The sequence below is a fragment of the Heteronotia binoei genome, chromosome 7 (assembly GCF_032191835.1).
Source record: "Heteronotia binoei isolate CCM8104 ecotype False Entrance Well chromosome 7, APGP_CSIRO_Hbin_v1, whole genome shotgun sequence".
Classification (NCBI taxonomy): domain Eukaryota; kingdom Metazoa; phylum Chordata; class Lepidosauria; order Squamata; family Gekkonidae; genus Heteronotia; species Heteronotia binoei.
Window position 1 is genome coordinate 1,605,447 of NC_083229.1, and position 25,875 is coordinate 1,631,321.

Sequence of the window (25,875 nt, forward strand, 5' to 3'; positions counted from 1 at the left end):
CCAGCTTGCTGGGGGGAAAGTGGAGATGACTGGGGAAGGCAATGGCAAACCACCCCGTAAAAAAGCAATGGCAAAGCACCCCGTTGTGAAAGCAACATCACCCCAGAGTCGGAAACGACTGGTGCTTGCACAGGGGACCTTTCCTTTTCCGGACATTTACTGAGGCACACCCAGAATGGGGCTATGAAACGCTCCCCCCCACACCTCCACAGCACATGACAGAGCCAAGTCCAAAGTAGAAAAATTTATTGAGCCCCTCCTGCACAACCTGAAGACCCGAGGCTGTAGGCAGGAGCCAAGGCACGCCCCCCCCCCCCGGAACCAGCACTTGCTGGGCGTCCAGGGGTCTCTTTGGAAACTCCCCTGCCATTGCCACCCCCAGAGAGATTCAAAGGACCTGCCCGCTCAGCTGGCAACAAAGAAAGGGGCAGGAGAGAGGACACCACTGGCACCCTCCAGGAGCCCGGCAGGCCTGCCCCCAAGGTCTCAGCGGCGGCATCCTTCTTAAGGCACAAGGGGTGGGGCTGCAGGGAGGGAAGGAGGAGGCTGCTGAAGGGCCCTCCTCACTCACTGGGAGGCTTGTGGCAGCAGCAAAGGGGCTCTGCTGAGGCCAGGCGTGTGCCCTCCCTCCCACCCAAGGAAGGAGACAGGCAGCATCGAGGGAGTGGTGGCTTGGCCTGGAACAGCAGGTAGCCGGAATGTGGATTTTCCAAGATAAAAATCAAGAGTGGGAAGGGGAGGCCCTTCTTTGCAGACTGGCTGTGCCTGACTTAAAAGGGGGGGGAGGTAAAGGACACGCCCTTCATGCAGCAAGTGCAACATCTGCTGTGCCGCCCCCGCTGGAGAAAGGCTGGCCTGTGGCCTGGCTGCTTCCGCTCCAGGAGCTGGAGAAAGGCTGCAGAAGGGCGGGGGCCTCGCTTGGTCTCTCCTCCGCTCCCAGCTGGCCTCACGCCCCACAGTTGTCCACGCAGTCCGTCCCACTGCGGAAGAGGTAGTAGACGCTGGTGAGGGGGAACATGACGAGGGCGCCCACCAGCGAGCCCACCTGGATGATGGTGCCACACCAGACCAGGGCGGAATGGCCCGCCTCATGCAGCAGGCTGCCGATCACCACCTTCAGGTAGGAGAAGAGGCCCATGAACAGGATCCAGGAGATCACCTGCCGGGAGAAGAGAAGACGGGCCCTGCTGAACAGCTGGAGGGAGGGGAGGAACGACCGGATCTCTTCTGTCCTGACGGCTGCCAGAAACACCACAGCAAATCCCCAACCCTCCCGCTCTGGGTGTTCCCTTCATATAGCCAGAGGGACAACAGAGTGCCACCAACTGGCTTCCAGGGACGGCAGAACCCAAGTCACGGGGGCCAGGACTTCCACCCCCACCTGCAAAAGGGACTTGTAGGCCTGGATTCTGCCCAAGAAGAGGCCGTGGTGCTCCTCTCCACAGCCATGGCCATACTCACCACCAGTGCCACGCCTACGGGGCTGTCCACCAGTGGCGGGCAGGGGCTGAAGGCTGCCAGAACCATCAGGTAGATTCCAAAGACACCCCCCAGGGCAGAGAGGAGGCCCAGGCCCAGGGAGGACCTGACAGGGAGAGAGAGAGAGAGAGGCAAGCGAGCCAGCCATCAGTGGAAGCCTGGCACTCACTCATAGAGAAGGGAGTCCAGAAGCCCCCAACAGAGGCAGCATGCCAAATTCCCCCCCCCGGCTGGAAAGTGATGGCAGCTCTTTGCTGCCACCTGGTGGCCAAGAGAAGAAGAATTGCAGATTTATACCCCGCCCTTCTCTCTGAATCAGAGACTCAGAGCGGCTCACAATCTCCTGTACCTTCTCCCCCCACAACAGACACCCTGTGAGGTGGGTGGGGCTGAGAGGGCTCTCACAGCAGCTGCCCTTTCAAGGACAACCTCTGCAAGAGCTAATGCTGACCCAAGGCCATTCCAGCAGTAGAAGTGGAGGAGTGGGGAATCAAACCCGGTTCTCCCAGATAAGAGTCTGCACACTTAACCACTACACCAAACTGGCTCTCTTCCTCCCCCACAACAGACACCCTGTGAGGTAGGTGGAGCTGAGAGAGCTCTTACAGCAGCTGCCCTTTCATGGACAACCTCTGCCAGAGCTCTGGCTGACCCAAGGCCATTCCAGCAGGTGCAAGTGGAGGAGTGGGGAATCAAACCCGGTTCTCCCAGATAAGAGAGCTCTGGCTGGCCCAAGGCCATTCCAGCAGGTGCAAGTGGAGGAGTGGGGAATCCAACCCGGTTCTCCCAGATAACAGAGCTCTGGCTGACCCAGGGCCATTCCAGCAGGTGCAAGTGGAGGAGTGGGGAATCAAACCCGGTTCCCCCAGATAAGAGAGCTCTGGCTGACCCAAGGCCATTCCAGCAGCTGCAAGTGGAGGAGTGGGGAATCAACCCCGGTTCTCCCAGATAAGAGAGCTCTGGCTGACCCAAGGCCATTCCAGCAGCTGCAAGTGGAGGAGTGGGGAATCAACCCCGGTTCTCCCAGATAAGAGAGCTCTGGCTGACCCAAGGCCATTCCAGCAGCTGCAAGTGGAGGAGTGGGGAATCAAACCCGGTTCTCCCAGATAAGAGAGCTCTGGCTGACCCAAGGCCATTCCAGCAGCTGCAAGTGGAGGAGTGGGGAATCAACCCCGGTTCTCCCAGATAAGAGAGCTCTGGCTGACCCAAGGCCATTCCAGCAGCTGCAAGTGGAGGAGTGGGGAATCAAACCCGGTTCTCCCAGATAAGAGAGCTCTGGCTGACCCAAGGCCATTCCAGCAGCTGCAAGTGGAGGAGTGGGGAATCAACCCCGGTTCTCCCAGATAAGAGAGCTCTGGCTGACCCAAGGCCATTCCAGCAGGTGCAAGTGGAGGAGTGGGGAATCAAACCCGGTTCTCCCAGATAAGAGAGCTCTGGCTGACCCAAGGCCATTCCAGCAGCTGCAAGTGGAGGAGTGGGGAATCAACCCCGGTTCTCCCAGATAAGAGTCCGCACACTTAACCTCTGCACCAACCTGGTGTAGGAGCAGCTGCAGCCTGAAGAGCCTCACAACCTTCAAACAAATCTGACAAGAGGGCAGCCCCTCTCCCCACTGGGCAGGCCTGAGAGGGCTGCCAGGAGTGCTCCTGAGAAGCGGTGGGGAAATCGCTCAGGACAGTGCTGTCCAGGGGGCAGAGTTCAGCCCGGGCGTGGATTCAGAGCCCACTCCCTGCCCTGGCGGGCCTCTTTGCCCCTTGGTCTCCCACTGGCAGAAGCGGAAGAGCAGCAGAGTGCCAGGAGAGAGGCAGCACAGTGGAGGGTGGGGTGGACGGCTGTGGATGCCAGAGGAGTGTTCAGCTGGAGAGGCCACATCACAGACTCCACAAGCTTGGAAGGGGCCCAGAGTTCACCCAGCCCACCACCCTGAACCCCGCAGGACGACCCAAATCCTCCCTGACCAATAAGCCTCCCACTGCTGCTCAAATTCCTGAGGAAGGAGAGCTGGATGTGAAGTGCAGCGTGGGCAGATTCTCACAGACATGGCCGCAGGCATTTGCAGGAACCTGGGTTCTTGGCAGCCTCAGAACTGGTAACCCTGACACTACAGGCGGGCAAACCCGCCTAGGAAAACACAGCTTCTCTCTCCCACCCCTCTGGCTTCAGAACAGCCCTGGCAGACAGGCTCGGTCCCAGGCAGGCCGGGCACCAGGAGCTGTGCCAGCTGCTTCCGATTGGCCCATGCGGGGAAAGGCCTCTGATCCGGAGCTCCTGCCGCCTCTTCTGCTGAAAGCACAAAGACCAGAAATGCAGGCAGCTCCAGGCTTCCTGGGATGCTTCTCTCGGTCCCCAGTCAAGAGCCCCGAGGTCCCGCGAACACCAGTCACCCTGCCCAGGGGGTCCAGCAATGGCAGCGAGGGGGGAGACCTGGGGCTGCCCTCTCTCTGAGGGGCTGCTCTCAGCCACCGGTTCTGCCTTCTGCAAAACAGGCATAAATTGCCCACCGAAGGTGATGAATGAGGGCAAGCAACCTCTTGGGACATTGCGATACAAACAAGCGCACACCGCTTCTCCCAACAGGGGCTGGGGTTCCAGCACCCATAATCTGGAACCTGTGGTACCAAAACCGAGACTTCACCGTCCCCCTGAGGCCCCAGGCTTCGCCGTTTCTGCAGCAGCAGGAGAGGGTCTCTTAGGGCGTCACCAGCAGGATATGATCCTGACCTGACCTTGTCAGATCCTGGGAGCGAAGCAGGGCTGGCCCGGATTGGTTCTTGGAGGGGAGACCACCCGGGAAGTCCAGGCTTGCTACGTGGAGGCAGGCAACGGCAACCACCTCTGAACAGCTCTTGCCTTCGAGACCCTCCGGCGGCTGTCCTACATTGGCAGCGCTTTCCGCTCCTGCCGAGCCTGTGCCCAGAGGGCCCAGAGGGAAGCTGCGGCGGCCTCACTTACCTGCACAGCAGGAACATGGCAGCAAAGCAGGCCACGGGGTTGGCGATGTTGCTGAGCACCACGGAGAGGTGGTAGGCCATGCCCCCGTAAGGCAGGCACGAGTAGCTCTGCACGGAAGGCAGGACCCCGTTGGTCAGGGCGCTGGAGACCGCCAGCAGCACCAGCAGGTAGATGTTTCTCTGCGTCCAGAAGCTGGTGGCTTGCGGCTTGGCAGACGCTTCCGGGCCGGGGCTCTCCACGGCGCCGTCATAGGTGGGTGCCCCGTCAGTCTGCAGGGGGAAGGACTCCTCCGACGTCACGCTTTCCTGGGAGGAGCCCTTCCCCTGGGAGGAGCCGCCCTCTTTGTGCCAGAACAGCAGGGCCAGGAAGGCCAGAGCCGAGACAGCCAGCAGCCCCAGGAGCAGCCAGAAGAAGGTGGTGGCCGAGAAGTTCTCCTCCAAGTAATGCGGCTGCGAGGTGTTGCCCTGCGTGCCGTTGAGGCACTCCAGCTTCCCCACGCCCTGCCCCAGGGCCAGCACGCAGGGCAGGAGGGCGCTGAGCCCCTGCCCGATGAAGAAGGTGCGCACAAAGAGCGGCGGGAACTGGTACATGAAGGGCAAGAAGGAGACGTTGGAGGTGCAGCACAGCAGGGCCAGCAGGAAGGCCAGCACCAGGAAGGCCAGGCTGTGCTCCAGGCCCGCGATCACCGTCGTCCGGTGCCAGAAGAGCGCCAGGAAGAGGGCGGCCCCCACGGCCAGCAGCTGGATGGCGTGGATCAGCCAACGCTCCTTCAGCCGCCCAGGCGCAAAGTGGTGGGTCAGGGTCACGCTCATGGGCCCCACGTTCCCCAGGGCAATGAGGACAGACAGGTAGGCGGGCAGGTTCCAGCCTGCAAAAGAGAAAGGCAGAGTTGGAATCCTAGAGTTGGAAGGGGCCACGCACGCCATCTAAGCCAACCTCCTGCCCCGGGCAGGGTCAGCCTGGAGTGTCAAGATCCCTTGCCATTTTATAGTAATTGCTTTTATAGTAATATGGCCAAGTGCAAAGTAATGCACATTGGGGCCAAGAATCCCAGCTACAAATACAAGTTGATGAGGTGTGAACTGGCAGAGACTGACCAAGAGAGAGATCTTGGGGTCGTGGTGGATAACTCACTGAAAATGTCAAGACAGTGTGGGTTTGCAATAAAAAAGGCCAAAGCCATGCTGGGAATTATTAGAAGGGAATTGAAAACAAATCAGCCAGTATCATAATGCCCCTGTATAAATCGATGGTGCGGTCTCATTTGGAGTACTGTGTGCAATCCTCTTCCAGCTGGCCTTCAATTAATAGATGGAAGGTCGTCACACTGAAAAATGGAATGATACAATACTTTGATCTTAGTATCAAACAAAATAAAATGCTGTTTTAATTATTGGAATGTTTAATTTTACTGATTATACTATTTTTATAGGATATTTTGTTTTACTACTGTGAAGTGTTTATGTTGTAAGCCGCCCTGAGCCTGCCTTGGCAGGGGGCGAGGGTGGGATATAAATCAAATAAAATCAATCAATAAATAAAATACAATTCTGGTCACCGCACCTCAAAAAGGACATTACAGCATTGGAAAAAGTCCAGGTTTGGAACACTTTCTCTATGAAGAAAGGTTAGAACGCTCAGGGCTTTTTAGCTTGGAGAAACGTCGACTACGGGGTGACATGATAACAAGATAATGCATGGGATGGAGAAAGGAGAGAAAGAAGTACTTTCCTCCCTTTCTCACAATACAAAAATTTGTGGGCATTCAATGAAATTGCTGAGCAGTCAGGTTAGAATGGATCAAAGGAAGTCCTTCTTCACCCAAAGGGTTATTAATATGTGGAACTCACTGCCACAGGAGGTGGTGCCGGCTACAAGCATAGCCAGCTTCAAGAGGGGATTGGATAAAAATATGGAGCAGAGGTCCATCAGTGGCTATTAGCCACATGGTATTGTTGGAACTGTCTGGGCCAGGGATGCTCTGTATTCTTGGTGCTTGGGGGGGGGGGGGCACAGTGAGAGGGCTTCTAGTGCCCTGGCCCCACTGGTGGACCTCCTGATGGCACCTGGAGGTTTTTGGCCACTGTGTGACACGTAGTGTTGGACTGGATGGGCCATTGGCATGATCCAACATGTCTTCTCTTATGTTCTTATGTGACACAGAGTGTTGTACTGGATGGGCCATTGGCCTGATCCAACATGGCTTCTCTTATGTTCTTATGTGACACAGAGTGTTGGACTGGAGGGGCCATTGGCCTGATCTAACATGGCTTCTCTTATGTTCTTATGTGACACAGAGTGTTGGACTGGATGGGCCATTGGCCTGATCCAACATGGCTTCTCTTATGTTCTTATGTGACACAGAGTGTTGGACTGGAGGGGCCATTGGCCTGATCCAACAGGGCTTCTCTTATGTTCTTATGTGACACAGAGTGTTGGACTGGAGGGGCCACTGGCCTGATCCAACAGGGCTTCTCTTATGTTCTTATGTGACACAGAGTGTTGGACTGGAGGGGCCATTGGCCTGATCCAACAGGGCTTCTCTTATGTTCTTATGTGACACAGAATGTTGGACTGGAGGGGCCATTGGCCTGATCCAACAGGGCTTCTCTTATGTTCTTATGTGACACAGAGTGTTGGACTGGAGCGGCCACGGGCCTGATCCAACAGGGCTTCTCTTACGTTCTTATGTGACACAGAGTGTTGGACTGGATGGGCCACTGGCCTGATCCAAAAGGGCTTTTCTTATGTTGTTATGTGACACAGAGTGTTGGACTGGATGGGCCACTGGCCTGATCCAACATGGCTTCTCTTATGTTCTTATGTGACACAGAGTGTTGGACTGGATGGGCCATTGGCCTGATCCAACAGGGCTTCTCTTATGTTCTTCTGTGACACAGAGTGTTGGACTGGAGGGGCCACTGGCCTGATCCAGCATGGCTTCTGTTATGTTCTTATGTGACACAGAGTGTTGGACTGGATGAGCCACTGGCCTGATCCAACATGGCTTCTCTTATGTTCTTATGTGACAAAGAGTGTTGGACTGGAGGGGCCATTGGCCTGATCCAACATGGCTTCTCTTATGTTCTTATGTGACACAGTGTGTTGGACTGGAGGGGCCACTGGCCTGATCCAACAGGGCTTCTCTTATGTTCTTATGTGACACACAGTGTTGGACTGGAGGGGCCATTGGCCTGATCCAACAGGGCTTCTCTTATGTTCTTATGTGACACAGAGTGTTGGACTGGAGGGGCCACTGGCCTGATCCAACAGGGCTTCTCTTATGTTCTTATGTGACACACAGTGTTGGACTGGAGGGGCCATTGGCCTGATCCAACAGGGCTTCTCTTATGTTCTTATGTGACACAGAGTGTTGGACTGGAGGGGCCACTGGCCTGATCCAACATGGCTTCTCTTATGTTCTTATGTGACACAGAGTGTTGGACTGGATGGGCCACTGGCCTGATCCAACAGGGCTTCTCTTATGTTCTTATGTGACACAGAGTGTTGGACTGGATGGGCCACTGGCCTGATCCAACATGGCTTCTCTTATGTTCTTATGTGACACAGAGTGTTGGACTGGATGGGCCATTGGCCTGATCCAACAGGGCTTCTCTTATGTTCTTATGTGACACAGAGTGTTGGACTGGAGGGGCCACTGGCCTGATCCAACAGGGCTTCTCTTATGTTCTTATGTGACACAGAGTGTTGGACTGGAGGGGCCACTGGCCTGATCCAACAGGGCTTCTCTTATGTTCTTATGTGACACAGAGTGTTGGACTGGAGGGGCCACTGGCCTGATCCAACAGGGCTTCTCTTATGTTCTTATGTGACACAGAGTGTTGGACTGGAGGGGCCACTGGCCTGATCCAACAGGGCTTCTCTGATGTTCTTATGTGACACAGAGTGTTGGACTGGATGGGCCATTGGCCTGATCCAACAGGGCTTCTCTTATGTTCTTATGTGACACAGAGTGTTGGACTGGAGGGGCCATTGGCCTGATCCAACAGGGCTTCTCTTATGTTCTTATGTGACACAGAGTGTTGGACTGTAGGGGCCACTGGCCTGATCCAACAGGGCTTCTCTTATGTTCTTATGTGTGACACAGAGCGTTGGACTGGATGGGCCATTGGCCTGATCCAACAGGGCTTCTCTTATGTTCTTATGTGACACAGAGTGTTGGACTGGAGGGGCCACTGGCCTGATCCAACATGGCTTCTCTTATGTTCTTATGTGACACAGAGTGTTGGACTGGAGGGGCCACTGGCCTGATCCAACAGGGCTTCTCTTATGTTCTTATGTGACACACAGTGTTGGACTGGAGGGGCCATTGGCCTGATCCAACAGGGCTTCTCTTATGTTCTTATGTGACACAGAGTGTTGGACTGGAGGGGCCACTGGCCTGATCCAACATGGCTTCTCTTATGTTCTTATGTGACACAGAGTGTTGGACTGGATGGGCCACTGGCCTGATCCAACAGGGCTTCTCTTATGTTCTTATGTGACACAGAGTGTTGGACTGGATGGGCCACTGGCCTGATCCAACATGGCTTCTCTTATGTTCTTATGTGACACAGAGTGTTGGACTGGATGGGCCATTGGCCTGATCCAACAGGGCTTCTCTTATGTTCTTATGTGACACAGAGTGTTGGACTGGAGGGGCCACTGGCCTGATCCAACAGGGCTTCTCTTATGTTCTTATGTGACACAGAGTGTTGGACTGGAGGGGCCACTGGCCTGATCCAACAGGGCTTCTCTTATGTTCTTATGTGACACAGAGTGTTGGACTGGAGGGGCCACTGGCCTGATCCAACAGGGCTTCTCTTATGTTCTTATGTGACACAGAGTGTTGGACTGGAGGGGCCACTGGCCTGATCCAACAGGGCTTCTCTGATGTTCTTATGTGACACAGAGTGTTGGACTGGATGGGCCATTGGCCTGATCCAACAGGGCTTCTCTTATGTTCTTATGTGACACAGAGTGTTGGACTGGAGGGGCCACTGGCCTGATCCAACAGGGCTTCTCTTATGTTCTTATGTGACCCAGAGTGTTGGACTGGAGGGGCCACTGGCCTGATCCAACAGGGCTTCTCTTATGTTCTTATGTGTGACACAGATTACTTTATTTGTCTGCAAAGAGAGCACCGCCGCCCACTATCTGCTACATGAGAAAAAACTGGTGGGAAACAATTCATATTATTTGCACAGGCTCTTGTATTCAAATTTAGGCGGGCTGCTTAGCAGCCCTAGATAAGGTATGTAAGACTGGACACCTCACAGGCGCTTTAGTTCTGATGCTGACATGCATGCTACTGAGCTGTCTATCAACAAAGAGCACTTCCTGAAGCTTGCTTTAACTGAAGATACTCCCAGAGCTGACATACAGCATCCTTGAGCAGGGTTCATCCAGCCGCTGCTTCAAGACTGCCAGGGAGGGGGAGCAGACCACCTTCACAGGGAGCTGATTCCACTGTTGAACTACTCTTCTTAATACCCAGTTGGCACCTTCCCGCCCTTCATTTCAACCCACTGCTGGAGTCCTCTCTGCTGCCAGCTGGGCAGCAGGGAGTGAGAACGGGAAGGGTGCAATGCCAAGGGCAGGCAGGGAAGGGGACTGCGCCAAGTTTGATGCAGTGGTTAAGTGTGCGGACTCTTACCTCGGAGAACCGAGTTTGATTCCCCACTCCTCCACTTGCACCTGCTGGCATGGCCTTGGGTCAGCCATAGCTCTGGCAGAGGTTGTCCTTGAAAGGGCAGCTGCTGTGAGAGCCCTCTCAGCCCCACCCACCTCACAGGGTGTCTGTTGTGGGGGAGGAAGGGAAAGGAGATTGTGAGCCGCTCTGAGTCTCTGATTCAGGGAGAAGGGTGGGGTATAAATCTGCAAATTCTTCTTCAAGTCCATGCCAGGGTGCAAAGTTTCTATGCTGTGATACGGCAGGGCAGAGCAGGTATTTCAGAATGGGAGGGGGCAGGAGGGGCTTGGAAAGACATGGTTGTCCCTGAATATGGATTCTGCTGAGAAGCTGGTAGAGGCTCTGACAGTCCAGCCATCCAGAAATATCCCCCACGGAATAGGTACGGGGGCTAACAGCAGGCTGGGAGAGTGCTGGCAGGACTTCTGCAATGGAAGTTCCAGCTCGCTGGATTTTTGGGGTTCTCTGAGAGCATCCAAGAGAGAGACTCCCGGCTTCGCAAAGAAACTTGGCCATAGTCCTGCCCAGAAGCTCCTGAGTCAGCAGAGGGGTCTGGGAACAAGGGGCAGGAGCTGCTTAAAGAAGAGGAAAGCCCCCCACTCCCGCAATGGAGGGAAGACAGCTGCTCGGTCCCGCGGGCACGGCTGCTGTCCAGCTCATTCATGGACGGTCTCGGTCCCCAGGGGAACCAGGACGCCTCTACTGTGATCCCGGCAGCAAGGACACCAGAGCCAGCCTGGCATCCCCTTCAGCTGGCACTTTAGACAAGCCCTCAGGACCCGCTCCACTCCGCCGCCCCCCCGTGTATTTTCCTCACCCAACGACCTGGACTCTGGGCCCAGCCAGGGGAACTGTGCCGTCTGCAAGATCCCAGCCCTGCCTCTTACCTTCCGGAAGCTTCTTCACCACCACTGGGAGCTCCACCCACAGGGAGTTAATGGAGACCCAAGAGCCCATGCCAAAGAGGGCCACCAGGATGTGGGTGGCCACCGAGCGGCCGGCCAGGAAGGAAGAAGACATCCTCTGGGCCTGGGGAGGGAGGAGAGCAGAGCTTGGTTCAGAGAGGGCTGGCCGGGGCCCTCCCCTTCCGCAGGGCTCCCTTCACCCTTCTGCCTTGGGCTTCCTCCCAGGCCCTGGCGTGGAGGGTCCTGCTGCAGGGCTTGAGTACAACGCTCTTCACAGAACCTTCTTCTCTGCTCCGCTCCATTTCTCCTGAGTGGGTGAAGCCACACACAGGCCACACCACAGGGAGGCTGTGAAAGAGCTTCACAACCCCCAGCCACAGGAAGGGCCCTCCCCGGAGCCCGAAGGAGAGAGAGGTGGAGGCCCACGGCCCCCCTTACCTTCCACGCCAGGAAGAAGGTCTCATGCAGCAGAGCTCTTCCAGGAGGTGCCGCGGCAGGCAGTTCTGCTTGGGCCTGGAAGAAGAAGCAGGCTGGATTCAAGACACAGCCAGGCCTTGACCCGCAGCAACCCCCTCAAGGCCCCCAGCGGGTGATCTGGGCAGGAGAGGCCTGAGGAGGCTGGGGCTCCTGTAGGCAGAGCTGGGGACTCCTTTGGCCACTGAGAGCTGCTGGCGGAAGGTCCTGCCACACAGGAAGAGCAGCAACGAAGCACAAGCTCTGTACGGAGCAAAAACAGGTTACTCACCTGTAATTGATGATCTTCGAGTGGTCATCTGTGCAGTCACACACATGGGTTTTCCCGTCAGGACGAACCCTACCTCGGAGATTTTAAAAGCTAGCCTAGGCGTTATTTTTGGCGCGCACTCCCTTTCGCTCTGGGGAGCAGGCATCCACTGCGCATGCCTGGAGCGAGAGGGAGGCGCCCCACCCACTCAGTTTCTTTCCCCGCCGCTGACATAGTAGATGAGCGGTAGTATAGGACCAGTAGCCAGCAGCGGGGACGGCTGGGCGGGCGTGTGTGACTGCACAGATGACCACTCGAAGATCATCAATTACAGGTGAGTAACCTGTTTATCTTCTTCGTGGTCTCTGTGCAGTCCCACACATGGGTGACTGATAAGCTGACCTGCAAGGTGGTGGGTGCTGGCACTAGAGTTGGAGAAAAGAATAACACAAAGGTTAGTGCAACACAGTCAGCACATAACAGGCTACAAGGCAAGCAATTACTCACCAAGCCGAGACCGCCTCCTTAGTCAAAGATGGAGCGGAGCACTGCCTGTCCGAAGGATGCATCTCGCCTAGCACAAACGTCCAAAGCGTAGTGCGTGGCGAAGGTCGAAGGGGAAGACCAGGCGGCAGCGGCGCAAATGTCCTCCATGGATACACCCCTGGCAAGGGCAGATGACGTTGACAAAGCTCTTGTGGAATGAGCTCGTATGGCAGATGGGACTGGTTGCTTTGCGAGTTTGTAGCACAGCTCTATAGCAGCAACCAACCATTTTGACAGTCTCTGTGTAGATATCTTTTTGCCCTTATTAAGGCGGCCGTAGGCCACAAAAAGTCTGGAGTCCGTACGGAACGATGCTGTTCTATCTATATAGTAAGCGAGTGCTCTTCTAACATCTAGACAGTGTAGAGCTTCTTGCCCCTTGTCCGTAGGACGTTGGAAAAAGGCAGGTAAGGTTGTGATTCTGTGTAAATGAAATGCGGAAACTACCTTGGGTAAGAAGGCAGGGTCTGGCCGCAACACCACCCTATCGTGGTGAAAAATGGTGTAAGGTGAGTCTGCTCTGAACGCACAAATATCACTTGCTCTCTTAGCAGAGGTGAGTGCGACTAATAGTGCCGTTTTCCATGAGAGAAGGTGAAGCGGTATCGTAGCCATAGGTTCGAAAGGCGGTTTTACTAGTTGGCTTAGCACTAGCGATAAACTCCAGCTAGGATACATTTGCCGCAATGGTGGGTGCAAATGTAAGATTCCTTTTAAGAAGGCTTTCGCAGCAGGGTGTGAAAAGACAGTCCGACCCTGTACATGCGGGTGAAAAGCTGAGATTGCTGCAAGGTGCACCTTTAAGGATGAGTACGTAAGGCCCTTTTCTGACAAATGCAGTGTATATGCCAAGATTTGAGGTATGGAAGCCGATAAAGGTCTGAAGTTATGCTTGGTAGCATAGATGGAAAATCTTTTCCACTTCATGGAGTATGACTTTCTCGTTGATGGTTTCCTCGCATTTAAGAGAACATGTCTTACTCCTTCAGGAAAGTCTGAGAACATATCCTCCAAGCCGTTAAGCGAAGCCTGTTCGGGTCGTGATGGAGAACCCTGCCGTTCTGCTGAGACAGGAGGTTCTGTGCTGGAGGAAAGTGATGGTAAGTATTTTTCGACAGAAAGAGGAGGGTTGTGAACCATAGTTGGCGTGGCCACCATGGCGTCACTAAAATGCAATCTGTGTTGTCTAGTTGAATTTTCTGTATGCATCGTGTTATCAGTGGGAAGGGTGGGAAGAGGAAGTGTAGTGGACCGGTCCATGTCTGTATGAAGGCATCCCCTGCAGACTGTTGTGAGGGCGGACCTCTCATAAAAAAGATAGCACACTGTGCATTGTCTGGTGCAGCAAACGCATCTATTGAGGGGGTTCCGAATTTCCGGAATACTGGCAGAAGATATGACCTGTGGAGGGACCACTCGTGGTCGTTGATGAGATATCTGCTCAGCCTGTCCGCTTGAGCATTCTGGACGCCAGGAAGATGTACCGCAGTGAGATGGATCTGGTGAGCAATACTCCAGTGCCAAAGGTGCATTGCTCTTTTGCAAAGACGGGTGGAAGCAGTCCCTCCTTGCCTGTTTATATAAAAAACTGTCGCCACATTGTCTGAGGCAATTTGTACATGCCGGCCTTGAAGAGATGGGAGAAACGATTTTAAAGCTCTGTGAACAGCTAGAAGCTCTAAACAATTGATGTGGAGCGACTGTTCGTACGGTGTCCATTGCCCCTGGACAGTGAGTATGTCGAGATGGGCTCCCCAGCCCCACCTCGAGGCATCTGTTGTAACTACTGCTGATGGGCTTGGCCTTAAAAATGGCATTCCTGCAAGCAGGTGAGCTCGTACTGTCCACCATTCGAGTGAGGGGAGGATGTGGTTTGGAACAGTGAGGATGGTTCTTTGAGACTGGCGTTGGGGCCGAAACGCACGGACGAACCAGATTTGCAGGGTTCGCATGCGTAGTCTCGCGTGTGTTAAAACTGCAGTCGTTGCTGCCATAAGTCCTAACATGCGCTGAATGTTGAAGGCCGTTTGTTTGGGTTGTTGTATTATTTGTGTGGCCAGTGTCTGAATGGAAGATATCCTGTCTACAGGAAGGTATGCCTTGTGGTCCGTGGTGCACGAGCGAGCCCCTATAAAATGGATGTCTTGAGTTGGGGTCAGGTGTGACTTTTGATGATTGACCTGGAGGCCCAGTTCTGCTAAGAGCGCAAGTGTCATAGAAATGTCCTTCATCAACTGTGCCTTTGAAGCTCCCACGAGGAGCCAATCGTCTATGTATGGGTAGGTTGCAATTCCGCGTTGTCTGAGGTATGCCGCAATTACCGCCATACATTTCGTGAATGTCCGTGGTGCTGTGGAGAGTCCGAAGGGTAGGGCTCGGAACTGGTAGTGGCTGTTGCCCACGGCGAAACGCAGGAACTTTCTGTGGCATTGGTGTATTGTCAGGTGGAAGTATGCGTCCTGTAAATCTACCAGTGCCATCCAAGAGTTTCGGGGGATTAAGGGCAGAATCGATTGTAAGGTGATCATTCTGAATTTTCTGTGACGGATGAATTTGTTTAGGGCTCTTCGATCCAGAATCGGACGCTGTCCCCCATCCCTTTTGGGAACTAGAAAGTACCGGGAATAAAATCCGGTCCGATGGTACTGGTCTGGGACAGGCTCTATAGCCGCTTTGGCAGTTAAGATGTCTATTTCTTCCTGAAGGGAAGGGGATGGTGGAGTTGAGACAAAATGATGTTTTGTTGGTGGTGTTTGAAACTCTATCGAGTAGCCTCTCAAAATGATGTTTAAAACCCATTTGTCCGTGGTTATTTGTTGCCAGTTCTCGTGAAATGGAAGAAGTCTGGAAATGTGTTGAATTGGTAAAGGTAGGAAGTCAAAGAGACTGCTTTGATGAAGACGCAGCCTTTTTAGGTGGTTGTGGTCTCTGCTGTCTCTGGTTAAAAGATTGCTTCGGAGGAGGAGCCTTACGTTTCCAGTATTCAGATTGTCGAGGAGATCTGGAATGTTTAAACGGCGTTGGTTTCCATGGTCTGGGCTTATAGCTCTGCTGTTGTTGTTGTTGCGCTACTCCGAGCCTTTTTGCTCGTTTGCGGCTGTCGTCCACGGTGGTCAATATATCGTCTGTCGTTGCATTAAAGAGACCTTGGCCGTCGAAGGGAAGGTCTTCGATTTTAAACTTAAGATCAGGCTGCAATGAAGAGGACCGAAGCCAAGCGTGTCGTCTTAGGGCAATTGAGGCAGCCATCGCCTTTGAAGTGCACCCCACAGAGTGGCGGATAGTATTTATCTGTTGCTTTGAAACCCTGTTGAGCTCCTGTAGCAGCTTGCAGGCTTGTTTCTGGGAAGGTTCAGGTAGGGCAGAGACGAGCGTATTTAGTTGGGAGGAGATATTGTGGGTATACGCGGCGAAGTATGCTAAATAATTGTTGATTTTGGCATTTGCCGTAGAAATTGAATACATTTTCCTTCCCAGGGTGTCTAATTTCCTGCCTTCCTTCTCAGGAGGTACAGGGTGACGAGTCTGTTTCGATTTAGAAGAAGAATGAACTATCAGAGAGTTCGGGGCTGGATGGCTAAATAGAAATTTCGACTCCATTGCTTGGATCCTGTAAAGAGATTCAATTCGTTTTGAAGTCGGGGGAATAGATGCTGGGTTGTCCCAAGCTTCTTTGATGGCCTCTAGGTGTACCGGTAACATCGGCAGAAAGGACCCAGCAGGTAAATCTGAGTGCACCAAGTCGTGTACCACGTCTGTTACCTTGGGTGCATCTGAGGTGAGGGTAACGTTAAGTGCAGAGGCCATGTTGGCAATCAAGTCCAAGTATGTCTTTGCCCCTTCGGAAGGTGACAAATCCGCGGGCTTGGCGATATCCGAGGCAGGGGATCCAGGGGACATCGATTGTATCGAGTCCGAGGATTGTGCGTCGGATTCGGCATCCGAGTCAGGTTCGGGTGCCGGTGGGTCCGGTCTGGTTGGAGTCGTGCTTTTAGGTCTGGTTGGACTCGTGCCTTTAAGCTTAGAAGTCGAAGTGGAAGGAGTCGGAGATGGCTGTTTTGTTAGTTGCTTACTCCGTTGGACAGGAGTCACTTCCTTGGATTGGTTCCTGTGGTAATCGGTACGGTACCGAGAATGGTGGTAGCCGCAACAAGCATGGGAATCCATTGATGGAGACCTCGAAGCGTAGTGGCGTCGTCTCGGGGACATAGATGGAGACCGAGACCTCGGGTTGTAGCGGTAGCGGTCCCTCCCCCTACTAGGGGATCTCTCCGGGAAACGCGTACGATGGTACCGATGTCTCTCGATGCTGGGAGACCTGGCTGGGAACCGATGGGTATCAAAGTACCTGTAAGCGTCATGTCTGTATTGGATGGGATTCGACATATCGCGAAACGATCTAGGGTTGATGTGCTGTTGAGTCCACTGCAGCGGGTCTCGGATCTTCTCCAGCGAAGGGTCTGGTATGGATCCCTGTAGAGAAGGGGATCGGGACGGAATCGGAATAACCTCTTCCGTCTGTTGATGCGGTGATTCCGTAATCGGAGTGGTCACTTCCTGGGTATCGGTTCCAGGTGTGGAGGGCTCACATTGTCTGTCAGGCTCGTGGGCTGTTTGTTGTTCCGAAGATTTGTTCGAGTCGGTAGGTTTTCTCGAGTCCTTCGGGTCGGTAGATTTTTTCGGGTCCTTCGGATCGGTAGGTTTCCTCGAATCCTTCTGGCCCTTCGGATCGGAGTGCTTGTGCTTCTTAGTGTGCTTCCCACTTTTCGTTTTAGTAGACGCGGCCGTTAGCTCTGACGTTCTCGCGCCGTCGCCGACTTTCGCGGCATCGCCGGGCTTATGCTTGCTGGGAACAATGGCCACTGAAGCTGCCGACCGTGCGCCGTCTCCTTGGGGAGTCAGGAGGGGAGGCGACTTACTCACAGAAGAAGATTGAGACATTTCAGGGTGAAGCACAGACTCCATAAGATGGCTTCTTAGTCTAGCGGCTCTGTTTTTGCGCGCCTGTTTGCCGAATTGAAGGCAATGCACACAGGCATCCACTTTATGGGTTTCTCCCAAGCAGAATAGGCAAAGCGAATGTCCGTCTGAGGTAGGGATTTTCGCCCTACAACGCGAACACCTTTTAAAGGTTATTTTACTGTCTCTTCCTTCCATACGCCCGGGGTGGGGGGGGTGGGGGAAGGGAGGTCTGAGGTAAAAGCGGGGAAGATATTTATGCTCTTTTTTTTTTTTTTTTTAGAGAGTATAAGAATATAAGAAAAAATAGCGAGGGAAATAGAATGAAGAGGAAAAGTGAAGAAAAACGGAGGCTAGACGTTTGAGGTAAACGAGGAGCGCAGCGAGGTAAGACTATCCCGGGCGGCGGTTGGAAAGAAACTGAGTGGGTGGGGCGCCTCCCTCTCGCTCCAGGCATGCGCAGTGGATGCCTGCTCCCCAGAGCGAAAGGGAGTGCGCGCCAAAAATAACGCCTAGGCTAGCTTTTAAAATCTCCGAGGTAGGGTTCGTCCTGACGGGAAAACCCATGTGTGGGACTGCACAGAGACCACGAAGAAGATCCTGCATTTCTGCATTTCCATATGAAGAAAGGTTAAAACGCTTGGGGCTCTTTAGCTTGGAGAAATGTTGACTGAAGGATGACATGAGAGGTTTACAAGATTCTGCATGGGATGGAGAGGGTAGAGAAAGAAGTCCTTTTTTCCCTTTCTCACAATACAAGAACTCGTGGGCATTCAATGAAATTGCTGAGCAGACAGGTTAAAACGGATAAAAGGAAGTCCTTCTTCACCCAAAGGGTGATTAACGTGTGGAATTCACTGCCACAGGAGGTGTGACACAGAGTGTTGGACTGGAGGGGCCATTGGCCTGATCCAACAGGGCTTCTCTTATGTTCTTATGTGTGACACAGAGTGTTGGACTGGATGGGCCACTGGCCTGATCCAACATGGCTTCTCTTATGTTCTTATGTGACACAGAGTGTTGGACTGGAGGGGCCACTGGCCTGATCCAACATGGCTTCTCTTATGTTCTTATGTGACACAGAGTGTTGGACTGGAGGGGCCACTGGCCTGATCCAACAGGGCTTCTCTTATGTTCTTATGTGTGACACAGAGCGTTGGACTGGAGGGGCCACTGGCCTGATCCAACAGGACTTCTCTTATGTTCTTATGTGACACAGAGTGTTGGACTGGAGGGGCCATTGGCCTGATCCAACATGGCTTCTCTTATGTTGTTATCGTTTCCAGAAAGCCAGGAGAGCGGGAGCCTTCCTGTCCTCCTCAGGGAGGCTGTTCCACAGGGTGGGGGCCACCACAGAGAAGGCACCTGTTTCTGATTTTGCTCTCATGTAGGTTGACAATGGCAGGAGACCTTCCATTCCCCAGTGAAATGAAGGAAATAGTAGCTGTCCAGCTCTGAGAAAGCCAGAGGAGAGACAAATGTCCTAGCCACAGGCACAGAGAAGAAGGAAAAGCTTAAAGCACGGAAAGGGAAGCAGAGGCAGGAATCAGCAACAGTGAAGGAAACAACAGGACGTTACTTCCTTCACTGTAAACCAGGAAGATGACAAAAGAGAAGATGCGTGCAGCCAGAAATTGCTTATTATTGCTAATATTTATCGATTGGGCACTGGAGAGATTCCACTTAGAAGAAGACGACACTGGATTTATATCCATCCTTTCCTACCTGAAGGAGTCTCAGAGTGGCTTTCAATCTCCATTCCCTTCCCCTCCGCACAACAGACACCCTTGGAGGTAGGTGGGGCTGAGAGAACACTGACAGAAACTGCTCTTGAGCAGAACACCTGAGAACACAAGGTCACTCCAGCAGCTGCAAGTGGAGGAGTGGGGAATCAAACCCAGTTCTCCCAGGTAAGAGTCTGTGCACTTAACCACTACACCTAACTTAGCAGCCACGAAGGAGGAGGAGAGGGGATGCCTTTTCAAGAGGACACCAGGAAGTGGTGAAGGAGGCAGTGGGGGTCTCTGAGGCCCCCTCCTGGTGATGTCTGGTAACAGCCTCACATCCCCTTCTCTCTAGAATCCTAGTGTTGGAAGGGACCTCTAGGGTCATCTAGTCCAACCCCCTGCACAATGCAGGAAATTCACAAACACCTCTCCCTAAATTCACAGGATCTTCATTGCTGTAAGACAGCCATGTAGCCTCTGTTTAAAAACCTCCAAGGAAGGAGAGCCCACCACCTCTAGAGGGAGCCTGTTCCACTGAGGAACCACTCTAATGGTCAGGAAGGTCCTCCTAATGTTGAGCCGGAAACTCTTTTGATTTAATTTCAACCCGTTGGTTCTGGTCCTACCTTCTGGGGCCACAGAAAACAATTCCACACCATCCTCTATAGGACAGCCCTTCAAGGACTTGAAGATGGTGATCCTATCACCTCTCAGCCGCCTCCTCTCCAGGCTAAACATCCCCAGCTCCTTCAACCTTTCCTCATAGGACTTGGTCTCCAGACCCATCATCATCTTCGCTGCTCTCTTCTGGACCTGTTCCAGCGTGTCTATATCCTTCTTAAAATGTGGTGCCCAAAACTGAACACAATACTCCAGGTGAGGTCTTACCAGAGCAGAGAAAAGCGATACCATCACATCACGTGATCTGGACACTATACTTGTTGATACAGTCCAAAATTGCATTGGCCTTTTTAGCCACCACATCACACTGTTGACTCAGGTTCGGCGTATGATCCAATAAGACCCCTAGATCCTTTTCACACATACTACTGCTAAGACAAGTCTCCCCCATCCTTTAACCATGCATTGGATTTTTCCTACCTAAATGCAGAACTTTACATTTATTCCCATTAAAATTCATTTTATTGATTTTAGCTCAGTTTTCCAGCCTGTCAAGGTCATCCTGTATCCTGTTTCTGTCTTCTTCTGTGTTTGCAGCCCCTCCCAATTTAGTATCATCTGCAAATTTAATAAGCATTCCCTCTATTCCTTCATCCAAATCATTGATAAAGATGTTGAACAAAGCAGGTCCCAGGACAGATCCTTGAGGCACTCCACTTCTCACTCCTCTCCAAGAGGATGAGGAACCATTCAACAGCACTCTTTGGGTGTGATCTGTCAACCAGCTACAGATCCACTTAATGGCAACAGGATCCAAACCACATTTTACCAACTTGTCAACAAGGAGGCATACCATAGAGATATCAGAGGTCTTCTGCATTTAAGAGGAGGGAAACCTTAGGAACTGTGACTAGTGGTGAACACTGAGCATCCAGGATAAAACACTGGTAAGGCAGAGCACTGAAACTGGCTACTGCGTGAATGAGATCACAGCAGATTTCAGGGTGGAGACTCTCCAGGGACCAAGCAGTCTTCCCAGAGATAGCAGCGCAGGTCTCCAAGGACTAAGTAACACAGAAAATGAGGTTCATGAGAAGATGCTGAAAACAAGCAGCTTGCAAGCAGCCAGGAAAGCCGCAAACAGAACAGGAAGAGGGCTGGAGAGCACGGGAACTCCCTTCTCTTACCACAGATCAGAGATTTGCTCTTCAGATACCACCAGCTTCCTCAGTTGAGCCCTGAATGGAAGAAGACATCAGGTCGGATGGAGCATCTTTCAGACCATGGAGGCTGTTCTTATGGGAGAGAAAAGTTGCATTGGTTTCTGACGTGCATAGTATTTGTACAAAACACACATAAAACAGAGGGGCGGTGGCTCATTGGTAGAGCATCTGCTTGGTAAGCAGAAGGTCCCAGGTTCAATCCCCGGCATCTCCAACTAAAAAGGGTCCAGGAAAATAGGCATGAAAAACCTCAGCTGGAGACCCTGGAGAGCCGCTGCCAGTCTGAGTAGACAAGACTGACTTTAGGGATGGGCAGTGGCTCAGTGGTAGAGCATCCGCTTGGTAAGCAGAAGATCCCAGGTTCAATCCCCAGCATCTCCAACTAAAAGGGGTCCAGGCAAGTAGGTGTGAAAAACCTCAGCTTGAGACCCTGGAGAAAGAGCTGCTGCCAGTCTGAGTAGACAAGTGACTTTGATGGACTGAGGGTCAGATTTAGTATAAGGCAGCCTCATATGTTCATATTAGGGGAGGGACGGTGGCTCAGTGGCAGAGCATCTGCTTGGTAAGCAGAAGGTCCCAGGTTCAATCCCCGGCATCTCCAACTAAAAAGGGTCCAGGAAAATAGGCATGAAAAACCTCAGCTGGAGACCCTGGAGAGCCGCTGCCAGTCTGAGTAGACAAGACTGACTTTAGGGATGGGCAGTGGCTCAGTGGTAGAGCATCCGCTTGGTAAGCAGAAGATCCCAGGTTCAATCCCCAGCATCTCCAACTAAAAGGGGTCCAGGCAAGTAGGTGTGAAAAACCTCAGCTTGAGACCCTGGAGAAAGAGCTGCTGCCAGTCTGAGTAGACAAGTGACTTTGATGGACTGAGGGTCAGATTTAGTATAAGGCAGCCTCATATGTTCATATTAGGGGAGGGACGGTGGCTCAGTGGCAGAGCATCTGCTTGGTAAGCAGAAGGTCCCAGGTTCAATCCCCGGCATCTCCAACTAAAAAGGGTCCAGGAAAATAGGCATGAAAAACCTCAGCTGGAGACCCTGGAGAGCCGCTGCCAGTCTGAGTAGACAAGACTGACTTGGGTGGACCGAGGGGGGTCTGATTCAGTCGAAGGCAGCTTCAGACGTTCAGGCAAAACAGAGGAATGAGCACTGGGCTCCGTCCACCCCACATGCAGGGCTCTAGCTGAAGAGTGTGGAGGGCAAGGGGGAGTATGGGGAAGTCAGGGAGCACAGTGTCCTTTCCTGGAGGGGCCGTTACTGTGCTGGTCCGTTGCTGAAAAGCAAACAGCACAAAGGCAGACTAGAAACAACACAAGAGAAGCCCTGCTGGATCAGAGCAGTGGTCCATCTAGTGCAGCAATGTGTCTAGTCCAGGGTGTAGAAGCTGAGCCCTGCTGGATCAGACCAAGAGTCCACCCAGTCCAGCATTCCCCTCTCACATAAGGAGCAGCCAGGTCCTCTGGAGGGCCAACAACAGGGCAGAGGGGCCGAGGTCTTCCCCTTATGTTGCCTCCCAGCTCTGCAACTCAGTCTGTTGGTGCCTCTGGATGTGGGGATTCCCCGCGGCCACTGATAAGACTGATCCTTGTAGAGAAAAAGTTAGTAAAGCTAAAGCTCAGTATGAGCTCAGGCTGGCCAAAGATGCTAAAAACAACAAAAAAGGGTTCTTTTCTTATGTTCAGGGTAAGGAAAAGAGCAAGGACGTGGTAGGCCCACTGAGAGGGCAAGAAAGTAAAACTGTAACGGGTAATGAAGAGAGGGCGGAACTGCTCAGTTCCTACTTTTCCTCAGTCTTCTCTTCTGAGGTGAACGGTGCTCAACATGGCAAAAACAGAACATATAAGGAGGGTATGAAGTTCCAACCTAGGATCAGCGTAGGGCTAGTACATAAACATCTAGTTTCTTTAAATGAAACTAAGTCCTCAGGGCCAGATGAATTGCATCCAAAGGTTCTAAAAGAGCTTGCGGATGTAATTTCTGAGCCTCTGGCTATTATTTTTCTTGGAGAACAGGAGAGGTGCCGGAAGATTGGTGGCTGGCAAATGTTGTTCCCGTCTTCAATAAGGGAAAAAAGACAATCCGGGTAACTACCGACCCGCCAGCTTGGCGTCTATACCTGGAAAAGTTTTAGAACAAATCATCAGTCGGTGCTGGAAGATTTAGAAAGAATGGATGTGATTATTAAGAGCCAGCATGGTTTTCTCAAGAACAGGTCATGTCAGACTAACCTGATATCTTTTTTTGAGAACATAACTACCTTGCTGGATCAGGGGAATGCTGTAGACATCGTTTATCTTGACTTCAGTAAGGCTTTTGATAAAGTTCCACATACTGTCCTTGTTGACAAGTTGGTAAAATGTGGTTTGGATCCTGTTATCATTAGGTGGGTCTGTAACTGGTTGACAGATCGCACCCAAAGAGTGCTTGTGAATGGTTCCTCATCCTCTTGGAGAGGAGTGACAAGTGGAGTGCCTCAAGGATCTGTCCTGGGACCTGCTTTGTTCAACATCTTTATCAATGATTTGGATGAGGGAATAGAGGGAATCCTTATTAAATTTGCAAATGATACTAAATTGGGAGGGGTTGCAAACACAGTAGAAGTCTGAAACAGGATACAGGATGACCTTGACAGGCTGGAAAACTGGGCTAAAACCAATAACATTAATTTTAGCAGGGAGAAATGTAAAGTTCTGCATTTAGGTAGGAAAAATCCAATGCATGGTTATAGGATGGGGGGGACTAGTCTTAGCAGAAGTATGTGCGAAAAGGATCTAGGGGTCTTAGTGGATCATACTCTGGACAACAGTGTGATGCGGTGGTGTCAGACAATGGGATCTCAAATCAACCTTTGAAGTTGAAACAAAGTTAGGCTTTATTGGACAATCCATACGTAGAGCGATGAAACACTGGGACTTTAGGGTTTGTAGAATCTTTCGGGCTCAAGTGCCGTGTTCTACTGGAGAAAGTTTTCCTTCCAGACGTTTCGTTCTCAGCTGCGGAGAACATCCTCAGTGGCGTTGCAGCCGGAGCAGGCGCTCTGACCTTCTTGGCTGCTGTGCGTTGAATGGCTGCTGTGCGTTGAATGCTGTGCATTCAACGCACAGCAGCCAAGAAGGTCAGAGCGCCTGCTCCGGCTGCAACGCCACTGAGGATGTTCTCCGCAGCTGAGAACGAAACGTCTGGAAGGAAAACTTTCTCCAGTAGAACACGGCACTTGAGCCCGAAAGATTCTACAAACCCTAATGATGTTACCAGCCGTGAAAACCTGAAATCTTTGAAAACATTGGGACTGATACTCTGTAGCATTTGGGATCAGGCTTTAAGGGGTATACATCAAAGGTTTACTACACAAAGCCACAATGCAAAACATTACTGCACAGAAGTGCCAGGATTCACACGGGTTTCTCTCTTATCTGCTGTGGCTGGTTACTTCTCAGAGATGGCCAAATGGTCGTCCCTGAGGCTCTTTATCCTCAAAGGGCAATTGCTGTTGTTAGTGGAGGGAGTAAGGAATGTTCACATAAGACACTAGCAACAATCTGCATTCTTTGCTTTGATATGCAAGGCTTTTCTCATGGTTAGTAACATTGGTTCAAGATGGATGCAGTTCAGCTAAGCATGCATTTCAGTATAGGTTACATTGTCTGACAGGTGGCTAAAAAGGCCAATGCAATTTTGGGCTGTATCAACAGAAGTCTAGTGTCCAGATCACATGATGTGATGGAATCGCTTTACTCTGCTCTGGTAAGACCTCACCTGGAGTCTTGTGTTCAGTTTTGGGCACCACGTTTTAAGAAGGATATAGACAAGCTGAAACGGGTCCAGAGGAGGGTGAAGAAGATGGTGAGGGGTCTGGAGACCAAGTCTTATGAAGAAAGGCTGAAGGAGCTGGGCATGTTTAGCCTGGAGAGGAGGTGGCTGAGAGGTGATAGGATCACCATCTTCAAGTACTTGAAGGGCTGTCCTATAGAGGATGGGGTGGAATTGTTTTCTGTGGCCCCAGAAGGTAGGACCAGAACCAATGGGTGAAAATTAAATCAAAAGAGTTTCCGGCTCAACTTTAGGAAGAACCTCCTGACAGTCAGAGCAGTTCCTCAGTGGAACAGGCTTTCTCAGGAGGTGGTGGGCTCTCCTTCCTTGGAGGTCTTTAAACAGACTAGATGGCCATCTGACAGCGATGTGGCTCCTGTGTATTTAGGGAGAGGGGTTTGTGGGTTTCCTGCATTGTGTAGGGGGTTGGACTAGATGGCCCTGGAGGTCCCTTCCCACTCGAGGATTCTGTGATCCTCCCTGAATCTATTTAATCCCCCTTTAAACCTATTCAATTCCTGTGGCCATGACTACATCCTCTGGCAGCAAATTCCACACTGGAATCACTCTCTGTGTAGAGAAGCACTGCTTTTGCCGGTCCTGAACAAACAGGACACTGGTGGCACCTTCAAAACCATTCAGACTTTGTCCCAGCAGGAGCTTTCATGGGCTAGAGCTTGCTTTCTCGGGGGACCCTCACGACACTTGATGTTGGGCTTGGGAAAAAACGAACGGCGGGTTCAAGGGGCCACGAGATGCAGGGTGAACCATAACCACACCCACTGAAGTCTCACCAGGAAGAAACACAAAGACCTTTTGCTTGTTCAGCTAAGCTCCGTAACCCCTTAGTGGTTGGGGAGTGCCACATTTTGGTAAGCCAGGGAGCATCTGCAGAGAGTCAGAACTCCCAAGTGCCACAAGAGGCTTTTGGAGAAGCTTCTGCTGCCAGGAAAGGGCAGTTTCCACACCCTGCCGGGCCCAGCCAGCAAAGCCCTTTGATGCTGTGGAGAAACGCCATCTTAGTTAATGGTGGTGCTTGGTTGGGAGGGAACATGAAACTGCTAGGCAGGCTTTGGGGCCTAGCCTTCCCTTCACTCCCCCCCTCCCTTCCGGAGTTAAACCATCAACTCTAGGGGGAAAGCCTCCTAGAGGGGCAGGAAGTTCTTTTGTTTTATTGGAGTGAGGTGGGAAAAGTTCAGTTCTCGGCTGGCCCTCAAGGAGAGAGGTGGTCAGTCTGT

At 52.3% G+C, this 25,875-nt stretch overlaps 1 protein-coding gene across 2 annotated transcripts in view; it reads right to left on the reverse strand.

Moving 5' to 3' along the window:
* Positions 1-231: 231 nt before the first annotated feature.
* Positions 232-25,875, reverse strand: part of SLC52A2 (solute carrier family 52 member 2) — a 33,650-nt gene continuing 8,006 nt past the window's right edge. The window contains exons 3-8 of one of the 2 annotated variants that reach the window (XM_060243144.1): positions 20,793-20,900; positions 11,467-11,541; positions 11,011-11,152; positions 4,432-5,299; positions 1,462-1,585; positions 232-1,159 (exon numbers count right to left, since the gene is read on the reverse strand). In XM_060243144.1, coding sequence (XP_060099127.1) covers positions 947-1,159; positions 1,462-1,585; positions 4,432-5,299; positions 11,011-11,143 — 1,338 coding nt within the window. In that variant the 5' untranslated portion in view covers positions 11,144-11,152; positions 11,467-11,541; positions 20,793-20,900 and the 3' untranslated portion in view covers positions 232-946. Of the gene's footprint in view, positions 1,160-1,461; positions 1,586-4,431; positions 5,300-11,010; positions 11,153-11,466; positions 11,542-20,792; positions 20,901-25,875 lie in introns of those variants that run through there. The other variant, XM_060243143.1, reaches the window with a different exon arrangement.